This window comes from Sus scrofa, unplaced genomic scaffold (genome assembly GCF_000003025.6).
Source record: "Sus scrofa isolate TJ Tabasco breed Duroc unplaced genomic scaffold, Sscrofa11.1 Contig1696, whole genome shotgun sequence".
Taxonomy (NCBI): Eukaryota; Metazoa; Chordata; class Mammalia; order Artiodactyla; family Suidae; genus Sus; species Sus scrofa.
In genome coordinates, this window is record NW_018084932.1 from 45,433 (window position 1) to 64,267 (window position 18,835).

Genomic DNA, 18,835 nt, shown 5'->3' on the forward strand with positions numbered 1-18,835 from the left:
CAGTAAATGGGCTGGGTGATCCTACAAGGCCCTATCCCCTCGTTTCCAGCCATCTGATGAGCAGGTGGGTTTTGATGACTGGCTTGCAGATCGTGTTTGGAAACCTTAAAAGGCTTGCCCCATAGTACCAGGCCGTAGCTTACCTCTATTTAAGTGTTGGGTTTCCATAGGACACATTGTATTTGTTTTTTTCCCCCCATTTTTGGCTTCCCTGCGGCCATCTCGACCTAATCCTCAGCTGTAGCAATGCCAGATCCTTAACCCACTGTGCCTGGCCAGGGATTGAACCTGTGTCCCAGCGCTCACAAGATGCTGCTGATTCTTTTGTACCACAGCAGGAGCTCCAGGACATTGTATTTGAGTAGAAGGAGTCCACAGCTTTAAAAAAGAAAGATTGTAAAACATTAGGCTAGAATCCCTAAGGTCCCTGCCATCCTGACATTTAAAACTGGTGAACGCTGAAGAAGATAGGTTTTCTGATGTTAATTTTTGGTCCTTGGAAACCGTGGATGTGTGGGGAGATGGGGAGAGAAACCCCGAGATGGAGGATTGTCAAGGTCGGCAGAGACTGTGGTGAAGCCACCACACCGGAGGGCCAGGCTGTGTGCTGCCCTCTGAACAGGGAGCTGTGGGGGGGGTTGTGCCCTGTTCTCCTGCAGGAAAGGCAGGCAGGCCTCAGCTCGCCCAGGCAACGAGGGTGACACTGAGGAGCGCAGCCAGACGGTGCCGCCTCCCAGTTGTCAGAGCCCAGAAAATTCACCGGCTCTTTTCTGAAAGAGAAGTTGCATTTTGCTTTTTGGAAACAGGATTCGAAGTTGCACACCAAATTTAGATGTTTAGAACTGTTGTATACATCTGTCTGCATATATATAAAACACAGATGAACCACAAGCTCGTATGAAATTTGCACACTTAAAAAACTAGGAGCTCTCGTCATGGCTCAGTGGTAATGAACCTGACTAGTATCCATAAGGACACAGGTTCAATCTCTGACCTCGCTCAGTAGGTTAAGGATCCGGTGTTGCCGTGAGCTGTGGCATAGTGTGGGTTGCAGATGCAACTCGGATCTGGCATGGCTGTGGCTGTGGCATAGGCCAGCAGCTACAGCTCCAATTGACCCTTAGCCTGAGAACTTCCATGTGCTGTAGGTATGGCCCTAAAAAGACAAAAAAAGAAAAAAAAGAAAAAAACCTGGCCAGGGAATATATTGTCTATGCCATTAAGATACCCTCCTTCTCAGGTACCTGGTGGCGGTTACCAGTGCATTGTGGTCAGATTAAAGCGTCTGGAGAGTAGGGTGAAAAAGCACCAGAGGGTTAGGTGTTGACCTCTGTTGGAATTATGAGTCATTACTCTTTTCTTCTGCTTATTTTTACACTTCAAAAAATTTTAAATGATCCTATTTTACTTTTATAAAAGTATTTCTAGTTTATGGAAGAGCTGTGTCTTTATTATCTAACACGTGTGGTTTTGGTCTTTGAGCTTTTCATTTTTTTAGTAAACAGTGCTTTAAGTTTCTCTTACTTAATATTTATAACAGTGAAAAATCATTTATTTTCTATCAAGAAACCTCCCAGCGAAGCCAGCTGAAGAAGCTCAGAAACACAGGCAACAGTATGAAGAAATGGTGGTTCAAGCCAAAAAACGAGGTAATGGAATTCACATGTGTTTGGTTATGTAAGGTAGAACCAGATTTTGTGTCTTTCTGGATATTTTCTTCCTACCTTTTGGAGGTCTAGAACCTGAACGTGGGTGAATGCTTTAGTATTTTGAAATTTATGATTTTCTATCAACAATGCATATTTCTACGAACTCCTCATTCCCCGTAACTTTATTCATGATAATAACACTTGGAATTTACACAAAGGAAGAGACTAGGATAAAAGTGCCGGACTGGAGAAAGCTCTCACCAGTGGTGACAGAAAGGCAAATCTCTTTCCTCTCGGGGCTAAGCTTTCTTTATTTACCGGAATATGTGATGGGATTTGATAAAGTGCCTTGTGGCACCTAAGAACCCTATGATTTTTGGATGTTTAAAAAGTATATATAGGAGTTCCTGTTGTGGCACAGCGGAAGTGAATCTGACTGGGAACCAGGAGGTTGTGGGTTTGATCCCTGGCCTCACTCAGTTGGTTAAGGATCTGGCATTGCTGTGAGCTGTGGTGTAGGTCAGCAGTAACAGCTCCAATTCGACCCCTAGCCTGGGAACCTCCACATGCTGCAGGTGTGGCCCTAAAAAAAAAAAAAATGATAAAAGCAAAGAAAATAATAATAATAAAATTAAAAGTATATATAATAAAGAGAGTTCCCAGTTAGCTCATTGGGTTAAGGATCTGGCGTTGTCACTGCTGTGGCTCAGGTCGCTGCTGTGGTCCAAGTTTGATCCCTAGCCTGGAAATTTCTGCATGCCACGGTGTGGCCCAAAAACTTTTTAACAATTAAAAAAGAAAAAGAATATATAATAAAATGTGTTCTGTCCATACAATGAGTATTGGTCAGCCTTGAAAAGGAAGGAAATGCTGACACATGCTACAATGTGAAGCTCGAAGTCATTTTTCTAAGTGAAGTAAGCCAGAAACAAAAGGACAAATACTGTATGATTCCACTTAGGTGAGGCCCCCAGAATAGTCAGATTCATAGAGACAGAAGGTCGGCTGGTGGTTGCCAGGGGACGGGGGGAATGGCTGGGGTAGTGTTCGATGGGGCCGGAGTTTCATTTTGAGAAGATGAGAAGATTCTGGGGATGGGTGGTGGTGATGGTTGCATAACAGTGTGAATATACCTCATGCCACTGAGTGTACGCTTACAGTGATTAAAATGAAGTTGGTATTTTGTATGTTTTACCACAAAAAATTCATGACAATGACAGTGCATGGGGAGTTCCCGTCATGGCTCAGCAGATGACAAACCCGACTAGTATTCACAAAGATGCGGGCTTGATCCCTGGCCTCTCTCAGTGGGTTAAGGATCTGGCATTGCTGTGGGCTGCAGTGTAGGTCGCAAGATGTGGCTCAGATCTTGAGTTGCTGTGGCTCTGGTGTAGGTTGGCAGCTGCAGCTCCGATTAGACCCCTAGCCTGGGCACTTCCATATGCCACAGGTGTGGCCCTTAAGAAAAAGAAAAGAAAATGCATGGCACTTCTCAGAGTTGCTGTTACATGCTAAGATTTATTTATTTATTTATTTATTTATTTTTGGCTTTTTAGGGCCATACCCATGGCATATGGAGGTTCCCAGACTAGGGGCTGAATCAGAGCTGTAGCCGTCAGCCTAGACCACAGCTCACGGCAACTTCAGATCCTTAACCCCTGAGCAAGGCCAGGGATTGAACCCACGTCCTCGTGGATATTAGTCATATTCGTAGCCCACTGAGCCACAGCGGGAACTCCCTTTCTGTACCTGTGTTGTATGGTACGCGTGTGTTCCAGAAAGCGTACTGAGAGATGATGGGGCCTCAGCTCTAAACTCCCTTGGGTGTGAAATGAGTCTTGGGAGGTCGGGTGTCACTGCCCTGCCTCAGGGCCGTATTTCTCATTTCTGCAGCATGACTCTGACAGAAGTCGCCTTGTGTGAAATTGCTAGGTAATTTAGTTAATAGATGTTTTCTCGTTATTTTTAATTGTGATTTCTAGAGCTGAAAGAAGCCCAGAGGAGGAAAAAACAGCTGGAAGAAAGATGCAAATTAGAAGAAAGTATTGGAAATGCGGTCCTTACTTGGAACAATGAGATTCTGCCCAACTGGGAGACCATGTAAGCTGTCACACAGGGGCGCTCCAGGCTGTAAATCCCTTCTCTGCGGAATCTGCAGGCGGCTGCTGTAATCAGTTGTAGCTCATCTCACAGCCTCTGATGAAGTGACCTCCTGAGTTAAAGGCGCACAGAGCCTCCTTCCCTGCCCTTGGTCCAGCCCTGCTGCTCCTCCCCTGGACGCTGGGACAGCTCCTCTCCCAGCCCTCGTGTCCATCTGTCTCCTCAGTTCTAAAGCACGAACTGGTGTCACTTCCATGCTTAAAATTTCGGTAACTTCCTGTGACTCACAGTGTAGAAGTTGAATTCCTTGGCCTAACCGACAGGTGCTGTGAGATGCCTCTGTCGCTTCACCTTTCACCTCTCCTTTGGACAGGGCCCTTTCCTTAGGGAGCCTCAAGGCCTTTGCATGTTCCATTCCCTCTGCTTTTTTTTTTTTTTTTTTTTTTTTTTTTTTGCTTTTTTAGGGCCGCACCCACAGCATATGGAGGTTCCCAGCTAGGGGTCTAATTGGAGCTACAGCTGCCGGCCTACACCACAGCCACAGCAATGCTGGATCCTTAACCCACTGAGCGAGGCCAGGGATTGAACCCGAAACCTCTTGGGTCCTAGTCGGATTCATTTCCGCTGCGCCAGAACAGGAACTCCGCCTTTGTGACCTCCTGAGTTAAAGGCGCACAGAGCTTCCTTCCCCGCCCTTGGTCCAGCCCTGCTGCTCCTCCCCTGGACGCTGGGACAGCCCCTCTCCCACCCCTCGTGCCCAGAATATCGAGGAAGCTTATTTTATTTTTTTAATGTCTTTGTTAAAGTATAGTTGTTTACAGTGTTGTGCCAATTTCTGCTGTACAGCAAAGTGCCCCAGTCATGATAGATATACCTTCTCTTTCCCATACTCTCTTCTGTCATGTTCTGTCTCAAGAGACTGGGTGTTATTTCCTGCCATTCCCTCTGCTTCGGGTGATGCCCTTGACCTGTAGCTCCTCATCCAGTTAACACTGTTCTTTAAAGCCAAGTCTTCCTTGGAGCAGCCTCTCCTGCCCGTGCCCTGGCTCCGGTGCCTGTAGACCTCCCCCGCCCCGGGCACTGCACCTGTCTGCTCGAGCTTCTCCTGTCCTCTGTCTGAGCGTGGGCACGGTCTGCTTTGATGACGACCCCCAGCAGCCAGTCCCCAGTAGAGTCTGGCAGCTGCTGGCTTCTTCACACCCGGGGACGGCCGGAGGTCTTTTCCTCTGGCGTGTTCGGAGCCAGCGAGTGGACAGCAGCCCCAGGGCCCTGTGCACAGGCTGGGGGCTCCTATTGTGCCCCAACCCTTCTCCCCAGCAGGAGCTGCGCTGGAGCTTGGGTGCGTTGCTTTTTCTTCTTGTCCCTTTGAACCTGAACTGTGTGTCAGGAAGTTGGGGCCTCACCTCTGGCACTTACCCAGTGTCACTGCTGAGAGTGTCCACTAGGAAAACAAGCTATGCCCAGACCCCGCTTTTCTAGCACTCTCTTTAATAGGCTGGACATGGTCAGGAAACAGCTACTCTCAAACGGGACCAGTAACAAGAGTTCAGACCCTCAAAACCCTTGGGCCGTCTCCCTGTGTGGCTGTAGAACCCCTTGGGTCCATCCTGCCCTGATGCCCGATGGGACCCGGGTGCCTGCGTTCAGACGAGAGCTGCCAGTGGACGACCCCCAGCCGGGTGCCTTTGTGACTGACCCCTCGATCCTCGCAGTGGCCCTTCGGGGGGAGGCTTCGAGATCCGGGTGTTGGGGAGGGAGGAGGTCCCAGCGAGGGAGGGGGAGTTACTCCGGCCCCACAGGGAGGTGGAATGGGGGCCGGCCCTGGTGTCTGCAGCGTCAGCGCTGTGCTGTGTCGGAGGCCTTGGCACCTTTGTGTTTGTCCCAGTTCGTCGGCAGCGCGTGTGCCTTGTGACCCGCGAGTCGTCAGCGCCGTTGTGGAGCACGGAGAGATCCGAGTTCGCAGGGCCACCTGCCGGTCGAGTCGGCAGCTCCTAACCCGATCGCCTCCTGTGTGCGGTGGCGCAGTGGGTGGCGCCTCTGCTCTCGGGCTCACTCACGAGGCCCCTCGGGGTCTGCCCTCCACCGGCGGGTCTGCCACAGCGCCGCGGCACCCCCACGTTGGCCCGGCTGTTTGTGGATGTCTTGTCGTTCTGCTTTCTGCTCAGAAAGTCCTGCCCGTGCCTCATCCGCCAGCTGCTGCTGGTCACTCAGATTTTGGCTCCAGGCTGGTGCTCTGGGCCCTCTGGTTTGTGGCACCACCTCTGCGGACCCGGTGCCTGTGGCGTACCTGGGTCGAAGTAGTTGCCAGGAGCTGTGACACAACCGTGTGTGCCCCGCTTGTGTGGTTTGGGGTTAAGCGCGTGGGCGGAGAAGTCTTCCTCCACTGAGAACAAGCTCCTTACCTCGTGCTTCCATTTTTGTCCAGGTGGTGCTCTAGAAAAGTTCGAGATTTGTGGTGGCAGGGCATCCCTCCCAGCGTGAGAGGCAAAGTCTGGAGCTTAGCCATCGGCAACGAGCTGAACATCACCCACGGTGAGTGGCTCACGTGGTCCCAGGCGCAGGGGTCCCCCAGGGTCCTGTGGCTTCAGACCCACTTGCCCCGTTAGAAGCAAGGCAGCCGTCGCCCCGAAGCCGTGTCGGGAGGGGCCAGGTGAGTGTGCCCCCAGGAGGGAGGGGCCGGGGGCCTGAGTTCTCTCCTGAGCATCAGGGGTCTGGAGCTCAGAGCAGAGGCCGCCTCCCTCGTGACAGCCGCCGTCTCTTCCCTGAGTACACGGGGTAGGATGTGTGTCTCCCAGTGTCAGGTGGCCGAGTCGTGTCCACTCTCTTCTCAGAGTCCTGGACGGGGAGATGGTGGCGGCGGGGGGTGCTTCTTCCTGTGGGGTTCGTGCCTTTGGGGTACGGTTGTTCTTCCACGGCCATGTCCCCTAGGAAGCTCATACATGAACACCTTAGAGGGGCCTGCGTACTGGACTGGGACTGGGTCCTTGAGGGTCTGGTGGCTCAAGTGCAGGGGGAGGTGGGCTCAAGCCCCCTTCAGGGGACGCACAGGCTCACTTGGTCAGGTGTCCTTTCCGCCTGCCACGTGCCCTGGGCTCACAGGCTGCGGTCCGGTGTGAGCTGTGGACTGACGAGTAGCGCTTCCCAGACGGCGATCGTTGCTTTCGCTGTCCCCTCCCTGCCCCCCCCCCCGTCCAGGGACAGGAACGCCACCCTCGTCTTCTTTATGTTAGTGTCCAGCGTGTGGAGTTGGCAGGGGCAGTTTTTACCCTGTTGAAGGCCTGTGAGTTTAAAAGAGATTGATTTGTATTTGTGTAGCCGAGGTTCATATTTTATTGTAATTTTTATCTGAAATAGAATGCTGATCTTACTCTGCGATTGTAGCCTTGGCCAGCAGTGGTCTCCGTCTTAAGTAAGGACAGCTGGTTGGGTGGATAGCACCTGGTTTCTGTTTATTGTAATCGCCTCAAAGTTCCTTTTTTTTTTTTTTTTTTTTTTGTCTTTTTGCTATTTCTTTGGGCCGCTCCCGCGGCATATGGAGGTTCCCAGGCTAGGGGTCCAATCGGAGCTGTAGCCACCGGCCTACGCCAGGGCCACAGCAACGCGGGATCCGAGCCGCGTCTGCAACCTACACCACAGCTCATGGCAACGCTGGATCATAAACCCACTGAACAAGGGCAGGGACTGAACCCGCAACCTCATGGTTCCTAGTCGGATTCATTAACCACTGCGCCATGACGGGAACTCCATAAAGTTCCTTTTTTTGATCAATCCTCACCTGCCAAAAACTTGGCCTCTTTACATGAGAAAATGTATAGCATTTAACTTGTGGAGATAGTTTTTAATAATCGTCCTGGAAGTAGAGGTTTGGAGAAATGGCTGACCATTTATCTCTGTCCCTGTTCTTGAAAATCTCTAAACTCGATCGACAAGTCTAAGCCAGTTGGATATAATGTATTATTCTGTGTGCGCCTTTAACTTCTGCTTCTCACCACTGGCTGCCCTGATATTATTTAAATTAAAATGTTCCATAAACCGGAGTTCCCGTCGTGGTGCAGTGGTTAACGAATCCGACCAGGAACCATGAGGTTGCGGGTTCGGTCCCTGCCCTTGCTCAGTGGGTTGACGATCCGGCGTTGCCTTGAGCTGTGGTGTAGGTTGCAGACGCGGCTCGGATCCTGTGTTGCTGTGGCTCTGGCGTAGGCCGGTGGCTCCAGCTCCGATTCGACCCCTAGCCTGGGAACCTCCATGTGCCGTGGGTGTGGCCCAAGAAATAGAAAAACAAAAAAAAAACAACAAAAAAAAACTTTATAAAATGTTCCATAAACCGTATGATAGTATATCGCACTGAATGGCTAATTAGTCAGTTACCTGTCTTGAGTCTATCTAAATCTTGATATTGGCTCATTTGATTTAAATTGTGCCTTTCTTGTCTAATTAGCTGCCTGATGTCAGTTGTCCCCCTAGAGCTGATGCTGAGGAAGCTGGGGCCTCACATGTCATGCTCTGCATTCTGTCCCTCGAGCCGTCCTGTCACTCTGTGCAAGGCAGGCCCTCAAGAGGCATGTGCCGCGTGAAGGATTGAGCGAGTGGGCGAATGAATGCCACTGTATCGGGCCTTGTTAGTCTCAGTTTTGCTGCCTGCTCAAGCCCGTGTGAGAGCGCCCGTGGCCTTGAAGTTGAGCCTGGGCATCAGGCGAGGCTCTTCCCTTACATCATGGACAGCAGCCTCAGGGGCGGGTATTGGCCTTGTTTTCCTGCTGAGAAAGTCTGGCATCCTGAAAAGGTTAGGGACAGTGCTCCAGGCTCATGGCCGGTATGAGCTGGGCCAGGGAAAGTTCTAGCCCCAGCTAAACCCTGAAGCCCATGCTGTGATTTGGGAAGCCTCAGAGTTTTGCTCTTCTCGTGCTTGTGTGATTAGAAATTCACCGAAAGTCAACCTAATAGGACTATAACTTCACTCTTCAAGTTCCTGTGTGGCTTAGCAGGTTACAGATCTGACGTTGTCACTGCACTAGCTTGGGTCATTGCTGTGGGGTGGGTTCGATCCCTGGCCGGGGAACTTGTATATGCCGCAGGCACAGCCTAGCCATCCCCCACCCCAACCAAAACACAACCAACAAAACTTCACCCTTGAGGAAGTCAGCCTTGCCCTTCGAAACTGGGTCTGGGGAGGTACATTCACTATTCTAACTCACCCTCCCCTGACAAACACACCAGTAAGACCATGCAGGTATTTTAAAAACGGACACTAACCCTTCTGCGCTGAGGCTGCTGGCATCTGTGCTTTAACTCCAGCTACCTCATCTGGGCACTGCCTCGCAGTGGTCAGGGGCCCCCCAGTTGATTTCGTCCACCTCCTGCTAAAATGGTCAAAGCTAAGCCCACTTCCTGGAAACTGAGCGTAGGCACTGGTTGTGTTGACCTCTGTCCCCGTGCTCTTTGCGCGGGACACAGACGTGAATGGGAGTCCCGCCCCAGGAACTCACTGTCCGGTAGAAGGGATCGCCTCGCGGACTCGTCAAAGCAAAATAACCTGATGGGCGGGCTGTGCCGTCGAGGTGAGGACCCAGCATAGTGGCCTTTTGTGTATTTCTCCGTACGTGGTGAAGTGTTCAGACGTCGGGGGTACCTTCAGGCCAGGCTGGGGCGTTAGGTAGCTGTCGTAAGCGTGTAGGCTGCGGCTGAACTTTAAATGTTGGAAGGAGGCAGTTCTGTGTCCAGCGCTTTTGAGAAGATACGTGTGCACGTGATACTTACCAGAGGCTTTTCTTCCAGAGCTTTTTGACATCTGTCTTGCCCGAGCCAAGGAGAGGTGGCGGTCCTTCAGCACAGGAGCTCCGAAGTGGAGAGTGAAGGTGTGTACGACGCCGACACCGGGGCTGCTTTGGACCGTTATGTGTGTGACTTTATTACCTAGCAAAGGAAGTTGGCTTAACCAAAATAGTGGTTGGTGCAAAGTCTTAAAATCTTCATGGGAAAAGAGGATTTTTTTCGAGCAAGCAAGCTAAAGAAAAAACCATTTTTATGGAGTTCCCATTGTGGCTCATCGGATTAAGAACCGACTAGTGTCCATGAGGATGTGGGTTCAATCCCTGGCCTCTCTCTGTGGGTCAGGGATCTGGTGTTGTCGCAAGTGCAGTGTAGGTCACAGACGCAGCTCGGATCTGGCATTGCTGTGGCTGTGGTGTAGGTCGGCAGCTGCAGCCCTGATTCAACCCCTAGCCTGGGAACTTCCGTATGCCACAGGTGTGATTCTAAAAAGAAAGAAGAAAGCATTTTTTACAGGGGAGAGAACACACGAGTGGCCCAGAGTCGTTCGTGTCCTGACAGGCTGGAGGGCTGCTCATAACCCACACGGTTTCCTTTACCCACCGCTCCCGGGATTGACAGCAGCCTGGCCCCCAGCGTTGCTTGCGTGTGAGTTTGCAGAGAAGCATCACAGCCTCCCCCAAAGAGACACGAACACTGCGTGCTTCCTAGATGATGCCTTTAGAATTTTCCATGACACACAGGGATGATGCTGGTTACCCCTCTTGGTTAAGTGACATCTTTTTACTGATCTTTTTTGTACTGCCTGTGTGGTATTGGATTTAAAAAATATATATAAAGCAGGTTATTCACAAGTGTTTGTTAGAAATAGTGCAGGTGAGTATTGTCTATGGAGCAACCCCCACAGAGTCTAAGTTTACACAGCGATGTTCTGGATCAGATAATGATTTCTTTCTTTCTTTTTTTGTATTTTCTGTGCCTGGAAATCATTTGTGTCTGTTCTCTTGTTTTTACTTCCACTGACAGTTGTTGATAAAAGGTAATATCAAATTTGGAATTCTTGTCGTGACCCAGCAGGTTAAGAACCCAACTGTTAGTCATGAGGACGCAGGTTCAATCCCTGGCCTTGCTCCGTGGTTTAAGGATCCGGCATTGCCGTGAGCTGTGGTGTAGGTCGCAGACTCGGCTTGGGTCCTGTGTTGCCGTGGCTGTGGTGTAGGCCTGCAGCTGTAGCTCCGATTTGACCCCTAGCCTGGAAACTTCCATGTGCTGTGGGTGCAGCCCTAAAAAGGAAAAAAAAAAAAATTAAAAGGTAATATCAAATTAGATCTTGATTTCAGGCTCTAGAAAATACCTGACAATGCTCTAGCACTGGATGGTGTTGAGAGGATTTTGCTCTTCACGTAAGAAACTCTACAAAGGCGACTGTGTTGGTTCCAGTTGTAATGAGGCTCGTGTGCTTCTGAAGAACTTTCCTTGTTCCGTTCTTATGAAAGTTCAGAGACTTGCAGTCACTCCAGATGTTTCGTTCTTATGAAAGTTCAGAGACTTGCAGTCACTCCAGATGCTTGCCTCCGAGAGGTGTGATGACTCTTGGTCTTTTGACAGATGTTGGTTTTTCAGCAGCAGACAGAGAAGCCAGCCTGGAGCTTATTAAACTGGACATTTCCAGAACGTTTCCTAATCTCTGCATTTTCCAGCAGGTAGGTGGTGGTCGCTGGTTGCTTTACGTGCGCTTTGTCGAAAACTCATAGATGCCAAATTGCATGTCTTTGTAATCAAGTTTGAACAGTACTAGGGTTTTTTTCGCAGGAGGGCGAGTCTTATGTTAATACGTTTAGATTTTTAAAAATAAGGGTAATTGATCCTTTCCAGCATGTATTTAATAGTTCTGAAATACCCAGTCTGATTCTGTCCCGTCTAGTATGATACCACGCCTTGCTCACGCAGGCTAACCAGTAAGGAGAGTGGAAGAGATGAGAACAGATCAGTTAGTGGCAAGTGGCTGTGTCCCAGTACTCTCCGTAGCCCGGGAAGCAGCCGGGAGCAGTAGGGCCTGAGGGTCAGGCAGGCTGTCAGAGGGAAGTGGCTCTGGGCTGTGGTCGGACCAGGTTTGAATGACAGTCTGAGCAGAGAATGGGAAAGACATTCCGGGCAGAAGGACCGGAATGGAAGCACCAAACAGCTGATGGCTCAGGGCGCCCCCAGCTCCTTTTGGCAGAGGGAACCTTGCTAAGGAATGAACAGAGAGGCTGCAGCTCAGTGCCATGGCCCCTGCTTACTACTGTTGGTTGGCTGCTCTCTTTGAGGGACGAACCAGCCGCAAGGCAGCCTTACTCCGGAGGAAAAAGTGTGAGCGCACAGCTTTGGGACGCACTGGAGGTAGCTCAGAAGGCCATCAGAGAACCGAGTCGGTCTGAGAGCTGCTCCCTCCTGTGGGCACCGAAGTGCAGCCTTTTCCAGACCCAGGTTCCAGCACATTTTCCATGGAGCATCTCTTGGAGATTCAGTGTCACTGACTTTGAGAGTCACCGGTGATGACCTTGGTGCAGAAAGATGTGTTCAGGAGAGAGCTCTAGGGTCTCTTGGATAAGGTTGGGGACAGGCGGCTTTCTCTTTGTTCTCGGTTCCTTTGGGTGTGTCTCTCTCAGTCCATGGGTCCCAAAGTTCAAATTTCATGAATGGACAATATTTTTAAAAATGAAGAAGGAATATGGGGACCCGTGGAATGTCCGAACAAGTTAAGGCATTTAAAATAAGGAACTGCCGTCTGTGGGCACTATTTTCCCCAAAGAAAGGATGTAATCGGAGGGATAGTGGAAAACTTTTCAGTTAAGCACTTTTAGCTTTAAGAAAAGGTCAGTGTAGTGCTTCTGCTCTTCTCTTATTTGTCCTTAGACCGGATTCACTTGGTGACAGTTGACAGCCGTCCTTAAGCGGACATCTGATGCCGCCCAGGGTCCCTCTCCATCCCCCTCTCTCTCACCCTCTTCGCCCTGGAGGTCGTCTTTTACCTTTCCATTTCTGTTTTCTTTTGTCCTCCGTGATTTGGAAGTGCCTCTTCTTTTGAATGTCAGATGGGATGGTTGGGCCGTGGCATTCTTGGGTAGCCACATGGCAGACACGCACAGAGAGCACAGCATGTGGGCCAAGCCATCGTCTCACAGTGTCTTCAGACACCTTAACGTCCGTTCAAGGTGCCTCTGCGCCCAGCTAGGAAAAAGAAATTCCAGCACTTACATTTTGGAAGAAGTTGCAGGAACGAATGGAAATCTTGGAGGGATGGGAGAGCTGGGAAAATGTTTTGGAATAAAATGGAAGCTATTAGGACTTAAGAATTACAGTGTATTTGCTACACCTGCCATCCTGAAAAACACAAGACGCCAAGACAGTGACAGGCAGGGGGAAGGAGGCAGAAAAGACCCTCAGCGAAGGAAACAGAAAGACAGCTCACAGAGTGGCAGAACTCGTGTCAGACGAGCAGCTGACAAGGGCCTAATCTCTAAAATACACAAGCAGGTCCCACAACTCAACAGCAAAACGCCAACAGCCCAATTGACACGTGGCCAAGACCTGAACAGACATTTCTCCAAGGAAACATACAGATGGCCACAAGCACTTGAAACAATGCTCAACATCACTAATTGTGAGAGAACGTGCAAATCAGAACTACCGTGAGATACCACCTCACACCAGTTCAGAATGGCCTCATTCATAAGGCCCCTCCTGCACTGTTGGTGGGAATGTAAGCTGGTACAGCCACTATGGAGAACGTATGGCGGGACCTTAAAAGTCTAGACATAGAACTACCATGTGACCCAGCAATCCCATTCTTGGGCATATATCCAGACAAAACTCTCCTTAAAAAAGACACACGCACCCACATGTTCATTACAGCACCATTCCCAATAGCCGAGACATGGAAGCAACCCAGATGTCCATTGACAGATGATTGGATCAGTCAGATGTGGTATATACACAATGGAATGCTACTCAGCCATCAAAAGAACAAAATAATGCCATTTGCAGCAACATGGATGGAACTAGAGACTCTCATCCTGAGTGAAGTAAGTCAGAAAGAGAAAGACAGATACCGTATGATATCACTTACATCTGGAACATAATATATAGCACAAAGGAACCTTTCCACAGAAAAGAAACTCATGGACTTGGAGAATAGACTTGTGATTGCCAAGGGGGAGAGGAGGGAGTGGGAGGGACGGGGAGCTTGGGGTGAACAGATGCAGAATGTTGTGTTCAGGGTGGATTAGCAGTGGGGTCCTGCTGTGTAGCACTGGGAACTCTGTCTAGTCACTTAGGGTTGAACACGTCTGTGTGTAAGTGGGTCACCATGCTGCACAGTAGAAAAAAAATATATACAAATAAATGATTAAAAACAAAAAAAAGATCCTCAGAATGAGGGTGCTGGGAGGTGGCGCAGAGGGACGTGGGCACGCAGGGTGCCCCCCCATCTCTGCCGAGCCTTGAAGGGAAGTGCAGTTGTCCAGCAGGAGCCGAGTGAAGGATGCTCGTCCAGCGTGGTGGATGCTCGCACGGGACTCCCCGGCTGCCTTCAGAGCAGCTCTGTAGGCGCGGACGTCCTCGCCCCTTGACGTGGTGGCTCATGGGTCCAGTCACATAGCACATGTTGAGCTGCTGGCATGATGCTTGGCAGCTAGTTCTCCGTGGGAGCAGCAGGCGCGCCTGGTGGGGTCTGAGCGATGACGCGGCTGACGCGCGCTGTCTCTGGCGTTGGTCCTTGCAGGGTGGTCCGTACCATGACACGTTGCACAGCATTCTGGGCGCTTACACTTGTTACCGGCCGGATGTGGGTTACGTAAGTGACCGTTTTCACTATTTCATTCTGTTCCCATCCAGAAAGAAAGTCCCAGTACCGCCCAGCACATCTTAGCTCAGACGGCGGGTGACCGCCCCGTTTTTGTTGAGTGTGAAAGTCTCACGGTAAATGACTTTTGCCTCAGTTTCCTTGTAGAGAAATTGAGCTGACCCGGCTGCTGTGGCATTAATCGCACTTTAATGGTACTTGATCCTCATTTAGTGCATGTCATGTTTTTCAGCATTAAATCAAAAAAGCTTTTAGCAGTAACCGTTTATAAAACGGCGCCGCTGGTGTTACTGCGACCTGGCAGATGTGCTCCTGCATGGTTTTAGAGCAGTTCCGTTAGACGCGCGTCTCTCCCACGCAGTGGACTGTGCCTTCTAGAGCAGCCTTTCATGTGCAGAAGGCGGGGTCGTGGCGGTTTTCCGTGCATTGGGGCGGGACTGGAGGAGCGCACCCGAGGCTGGGGGCTCTGAGTAAGACAGGTCAGGATCGGGGGCTGTCAGTTCCGCCTTTGGCGGGGGGCAGCGGGAGGGCGCAGCTGGGCCCTGCCCGGGAGAGGCGTCAGTGCCTCTTTCAGTGAGATGGCAGAGCTGCTCTGACCGCGGTGGCCGTGTTCGTTTGACGCCTTTTCTCTCCTCTCAGGTTCAGGGCATGTCCTTCATAGCGGCAGTGTTGATCCTGAACTTGGACACTGCAGATGCCTTCATTGCTTTCTCTAATCTTTTGAATAAACCCTGTCAAATGGCGTTTTTCCGAGTGGACCATGGCCTTGTAAGTATCCCCTGGGTACTGTGTCTTCACACGGCGGGGGTTGCCTATCCTCCTTTCTCTCATGGGAAAAAGACGGCATTTCTCCTCCACTGAGATATGTAGAGTGAGCGCACTAGTCACACGGAGGGTGATTGGCATGCGTCGAACTTCAAAGACAGGTGGTTGACAGCCATTTGTGTGGATTTTTTTTTTTTTGTCTTTTGTCTTTTGTTGTTGTTGTTGTTGCTATTTCTTGCCGCTCCCGCGGCATATGGAGATCCAGGCTAGGGTTGAATCAGAGCTGTACCACCGGCCTACGCCAGAGCCACAGCAACGCGGGATCCGAGCCACATCTGCAACCTACACCACAAGCTCACGGCACCCGGATCGTTAACCCACTGAGCAAGGGCAGGGACCGAACCCGCAACCTCACGGTTCCTAGTCGGATTCGTTAACCACTGCGCCACGACGGAACTCCGTGTGGATTTCTTAATGGTTTTTTTTCAGAAGGTATCTCAAAGTATATTCCTCAGGTGAGGGAGGAGGGTGGTTCTTGCACAGAGGGGCGCACTTTGTGGCAAAGCAGAAGCTCAGGACCAGAACCACACTGAGTCTGTCCACCAGACTGGCTCAGGCCACTAGGCTCTGCTTCACACGGCTGTACGGGAGGGAGACGCGTTTGAGGGCGCCCCTGCCCTGAAGGGGCAGCGGTGTGTTCAGGAGGCTGCTGTAGACCTGCGTGTTCGGAAGGAGGTGACAGTCCTTGTCCTGGGGAGGGGATCCTCCTGCTCCCGGGACGATCCCTGCCAGCGCAGATGAGGGAGCGAGGCTCGGGATGACGTGCTGTTCGACCCGTACTGTCAGTGAAGACTGGCATTAAACCCGTTCTCCCGTAGCCAGAAAGAGTCACATTCAGCGCTCCACCGCTTTTCACCAGCGTGTCTGGTCTGCTCATCCCTTGTGAACAGTCTTAAGCCTTTGGATTTAAGTGGTTATGTCCAGCCATCCTCTCTGCCCCAGAAGTTTCCCTTCATCGGTGTCAGTCGCACATGCGATTCTTCTGTAAAAATTGTGCTAGCTTCATTCAGCAGCAAGGTATGTTTGTTGTTGTTACAAGCTCAACTTGCCTCCCTTCATACTTGCTATACCTGTATATTTTTTTGTTTCGACCTTAGTCTCCTAATCTATGAATTGAAATTGTTGATTAGTGTCTCCCAGGTTTTATAGGTATACCTTTAAATTGTTAACTGTTTTCTTCTCCAGTCAGAAATAAACTATGGGATTCCCGTCATGCACATTTAACGAATTCTGCTGAAATCATGAGTGCGGGTTTGATTCCTGGCCTTGCTCAGTGGTTAAGGATCGGTTACTGTAGCTGTTGTAGTCCAGATGTGCTCGATCCACATTGCTGTGGCTCTGGTGTAGCCGGCGCTACAGCTCTGATTAGATCCTAGCTGGAACCTCATATGCTGCAGAAGCGGCCCTAGAAATGGCAAAAAAAAAGAAAAAGAAGAAAAAAAAAAAAGAAACTATGTATAGCATGAAAACAAACAAAAAATCAGTTCTGAGAAAGCCACACCTGGACAAGCACCGTGCATAAAGAATTTATTACACCAGTTGTTTATAATTATTTAATAAAAATTTATAAATTATTTCCATTGTGAAACTGAAAACATTTGAGTGGGATTAGGGGAATGGGGAGTGCTCATTAATCTGAAATATTCAAGTACATACTGATGTTTGCAAAGAATTGTATAGAAAGTGTTTAAGATAAAATGCTCATTTATTTTCAGAAGTATGTAAACAGAACATATGCCATAAAACCCCATATTCAATGGAAGGAAATAAACCCCCGTTGTAGTGTTCATGGATGGTCTTTTTTATTTCTGTACTTTTTGTAAGCTTTCTACAGTAAGCATTGTACAGATATCTGCATAGTCAGGAAACTTTTATGGATATAATGTATCACGTCGGAACCTTTAATTTGAAGTAAGATTCCAGTTCCGCTTTGGAAACACGTGATCAGAACTGACTAAAAGTTTAGTTAGTGTCATCAAGGAACCACGAGTCTCAGTTGAAGCGGTCCCCTTACGACCGGCCTCCCGTGCAGCCGTGCTGTGACACCGGGCCGGAGCTGAGCTGAGGCTGCCCTGCGTGGAAGGCGTTGAGCAGCGCCGCTGGCCTCCACCCACCCGAAGCCAGCAGCACCTCCCTCCCTGGTTGCAAGAGCCAGGCGGGTCCTGAGGCGTGGCCGGAGGTCCCCTGGGCGGCCAGGTGGCCCCTGGCTGGGGCTGCTGGTGCCCAGCACATGCCTGCATCACGTGTGTGGACATCATCGGAGGGGCCGTCTGCCCGCGCGCCTCCAGCCTCCCGCGTGTGTCGCTCCCGGCCCCGCTCCTCGCAGTTGGTTTTCCCGCCGACCCTCCGAGAGGCGGAAAGGCCTGTGCTGGGGGAACGCAGGCCATGGCTGCTTCCCCCTTCAGCGTTTCCTCCTCGCTGCGTTGAAGGGGCTGCACTTTTGAGCTGCCGTGGTGCGGCCCTCGCCTCGGGAGCTGTCGTACAGTCCCCCAGACGTGCTGCGAGTCGGAGGAGGTAGGCATGCCTTTCCAGACCATTTCGACAGTGAATTCAGCCCTGGCTCCTGGAGAAGGATGAGCCCGTCAGCCTCTGCCGAGGGCCAGGCACGGGTTCGGGTCCCCGCCTTGCCACACACGGGTAACGAGGCCTCATAGGGCAAGCTATGAAACTGCTCTGGGTTCCAGTTGTTTTATCTCCAAATGGAAGACATAACAAGTCGTGGTCAGTGGTGTTCCTATGAGGTGAGCCACTGGGCTTGTTTCGAAGTTGCCTGGGTGGCACCGACTTTGGGGCGAGGACGTGTGAGCAGTTACACACGAAGGCGGCTGTCGGGTCCTCAAGGTTTAAGTATATTGACTTCTTTCTAGATCGGAAACGTGCTGGTAACGAGTTTATTTATTTCCTATTATCTCCCTAGATGTTGACTTATTTTGCTGCATTTGAGGTATTCTTTGAAGAAAATTTGCCGAAATTATTTGCTCACTTCAAGAAAAACAACTTAACTCCGGACATCTACCTAATTGATTGGTAAGGCTGCATTTTTACGTGTCTTCTCCCCTCCATGCCCCCCTTCCATTCCTCGTGCCAGCAGCTTTCGGGGCTCGGCCCACCCCCCATGTTCTGCTTTACGTCTCCCTGGCTGCCGGGAGCGTGAGGCGCCCTGCGTCCCCAGCCCCATGCTCTGGTCACCTGCTCAGCTCTGTTGCTCTCTGACTGCCTGTGACACTGACAGGCCCCACACCTCCCTCTGGAGGAGAATGCTGTTCTGGGCTGTGTTTTCAGGGTGCCGTCGATCCGCTGCTTCCGTGTGGAAGCCCCAGCACCAGCCCGGCCTGTGCGGGCTCCCCACTTGGATGCAGAGCCAGACACGATGCCTGCCCGTCTGGGACTCCTGCCCAGAGGGGGAGACTGGCCGTGGACAGCTGAGCTGTACAGCATGTGACTTAGGCTGTCTCTGGAGGGAGGGGAGACAGCAGCCTGGAGCCAGGCTTGGGGTCAGAGTACACAGAGGCGACACAGGAGTTGGAGCTAAGATGTGACACGAGCATGCGGTGTTTCGGAATCAGCAGGGCTGTAGGAGTTGGTGTGGTGATGTGGGGGCTAAAGTCAAGGGCAGGAATAGCTGGCGGGAGTTGAGGCCAATCTG

The 18,835-nt window shown here is 50.8% G+C and overlaps 1 protein-coding gene across 1 annotated transcript in view; it reads left to right on the forward strand.

The window, feature by feature from the left end:
- The window catches only part of LOC110258247 (TBC1 domain family member 14-like), a 48,037-nt gene extending 29,583 nt beyond the window's left edge, over positions 1 to 18,454 (forward strand). Inside the window, 9 exon segments of the mRNA XM_021081435.1 lie at positions 1,567 to 1,649; positions 3,632 to 3,749; positions 6,175 to 6,281; positions 9,525 to 9,581; positions 9,584 to 9,604; positions 11,127 to 11,221; positions 14,284 to 14,355; positions 15,004 to 15,132; positions 18,107 to 18,454. Of these exon segments, the coding sequence (XP_020937094.1) occupies positions 1,567 to 1,649; positions 3,632 to 3,749; positions 6,175 to 6,281; positions 9,525 to 9,581; positions 9,584 to 9,604; positions 11,127 to 11,221; positions 14,284 to 14,355; positions 15,004 to 15,132; positions 18,107 to 18,220 (796 nt within the window). The 3' untranslated portion in view covers positions 18,221 to 18,454.
- Positions 18,455 to 18,835: the final 381 nt, after the last annotated feature.